The following is a 1,999-nucleotide window of genomic DNA, read 5'->3' as shown; positions in this document are numbered from 1 at the left end:
CCCCCCCTTTTTTCTCACTCTTTTTAACATTGCATCCACTTCCCACACCTCGCGTTGCAAGCGTTTAGTGCGGCTTGTGTAGTATACGTCTCCCAACCCACCAACAGACCGTAAGCTACCCTAAAATCCCCATGTAACCGTCCGAGCGAACGGATGTACACGTTGACAGCTCGCCAGAAGCAAGTGAGACTCCTCTACACACATGTAATGTACACACCCAATCTAACCCATTTAGAGCTACACCAAGGTAAAAGCTAGGGGCAAATAAACAGAAAAATGGGCATTCTTCTAGTTCTTACGGCGCGTAACATGGTCGTATATTGTCACCTGCACGTATTCGGGGCTGTGAATGACCAGTCGGTTGCTGTTGTCTCCGGGCGTGGGGGCGCGTGGGTCAACGTTGATGGTCTTCCTATCGCGCTTGTGCTTCATTAAGAGCCCAATCTCGTTATCGGCGAGAACCTGAAACGTCACACTATTATTGAAAAACAGCGTGTGGGTCTTCCAGTTGTAATAGCTCAAATCTGTACGGCGGGGGGTGAGGCGCTTGCGGCGGTGGAAGTAGTCGGAGAAGTCCTCCGTTTTGAGCCGGTGGCCATAATCGATGTAGGCGGACACCTCCTGCCCCCGCACAACGTCACGAAGGAATATAATAGTTGATAACTTCCCTGCCCGCACCAACTCCTCCCGTCGGGCCAGTGCACTCAATAGCGGCGAGTCGTCAAACTGCAGACCAGCGCTGCAAACCACATCCACTTCCTCTTCCCACTTCGACGGACCCTCGAGAACAATGAGGCGAGCTGCCTCAAACTCCTCGCGGCTGAGGAAGTTCTTCCCCTTGTAGCCCAACTCCACGATCTGCCGTGCCGCTTCCTGGTCGCCAAGATAAAAAAGGTCCTCCTGCGTCACCTGTTGGTCCAAGTACTCCTCGTACGTCGCGAAGTCTAGCACATTGCGATCAAAGAAGTCGTTTTCAGCTGGAGCTGCGTTGCTCATTGCTAAACTATTTAAGCAAGACTTCAAAGAGTAATTTGGGGGGAAAAGTGAATCGTTTTTCTTTTTTTTTTTTAGCATTCTAAGGACGTATGTGCCGTAACCCCCCCCCTCTTTCTTAACCTCCCAAACTCGTCTACCACTCCCCTCATGTGCGTATCTGTGTGCGCGCGCCTGATCAAAAAGTCTGCAAGTACTCGCATTGAGCGAGTAAATACAAGCACTAGCTGATGGAAAATAATAGTGGGAAGAATAAGTGAAATGAACCGGGGATACGGCACCACCGGGTGGTAGACAATGCAAAAGGGAAATTAGAATCGAACCAACGATACCACAAAATGGCGTGTACGCTAAGATATATTTCTTTCCTTGTCATGCCATGCCATGTACAAAATACAAGTCGTATCTATAAACTCTATCCTTCATAGTCTCCTCTCCTAACAACGCCCCTAGGCAGAGATTATGACTTCACCCCTTCACCAACACACACACACTAATCCTGTTCTCTGATTCTCTGACGACCGCCCACACTTAAGGAAACGTACGATATATTATTGGATGTATCGGGGTATGTATTTATCCACCTGTGACTACGCGCGTGCGCCCCCTCCTACGCCTAACGCAGGGCAACTACCACACGTGTGTTATTGTTATATAGTGCCACATACACACACACATCTCCCATGCAACTTTAAAAAAAAAAAAACAATGCCCAAGCACTCAAGTTTTGGAGAGCATGTAACAATAGCGGCCCTAAAAAGAGGGAGACACCAAAAACGCCATCACTTCCCCTTTTAGAAGCCGTTTTGTAAACCTCAGGCGCGCTAGGCCTCCTCCAGCGGAGGCGGCATTTCATTTACTTCATGGCGCGGAGCCAACAACAACAATATTATTACACGCGGCACTGTGGAATAGACACGCACTCAAAAGGAAGAAAAGAGGTAGCGAAGGGAGGGAAACGTCTCCCTGCAACTGCGGTCCCCTGTTATCCCTCCAGAAACTACCG

The 1,999-nt window shown here is 49.3% G+C and overlaps 1 protein-coding gene across 1 annotated transcript; it reads right to left on the bottom strand.

Annotated features, from left to right (window-relative positions):
- Window positions 1-288: 288 nt before the first annotated feature.
- Window positions 289-996, bottom strand: TEOVI_000456000 (cAMP response protein, putative; the record flags this gene model as incomplete). The annotated part of the gene is made up of 1 exon (XM_067227316.1): window positions 289-996. One exon carries the CDS (start codon window positions 994-996, stop codon window positions 289-291), a length of 708 nt encoding a protein of 235 aa, XP_067083417.1.
- Between the last annotated feature and the right edge of the window lie 1,003 nt (window positions 997-1,999).

Source organism: Trypanosoma equiperdum, assembly GCF_001457755.1.
Source record: "Trypanosoma equiperdum strain OVI genome assembly, contig: ctg_933, whole genome shotgun sequence".
In the NCBI taxonomy this organism is placed as follows: domain Eukaryota; phylum Euglenozoa; class Kinetoplastea; order Trypanosomatida; family Trypanosomatidae; genus Trypanosoma; species Trypanosoma equiperdum.
Note: the sequence above shows the minus strand (reverse complement) of the source record. Positions and strands in the feature narration are given on the sequence as shown.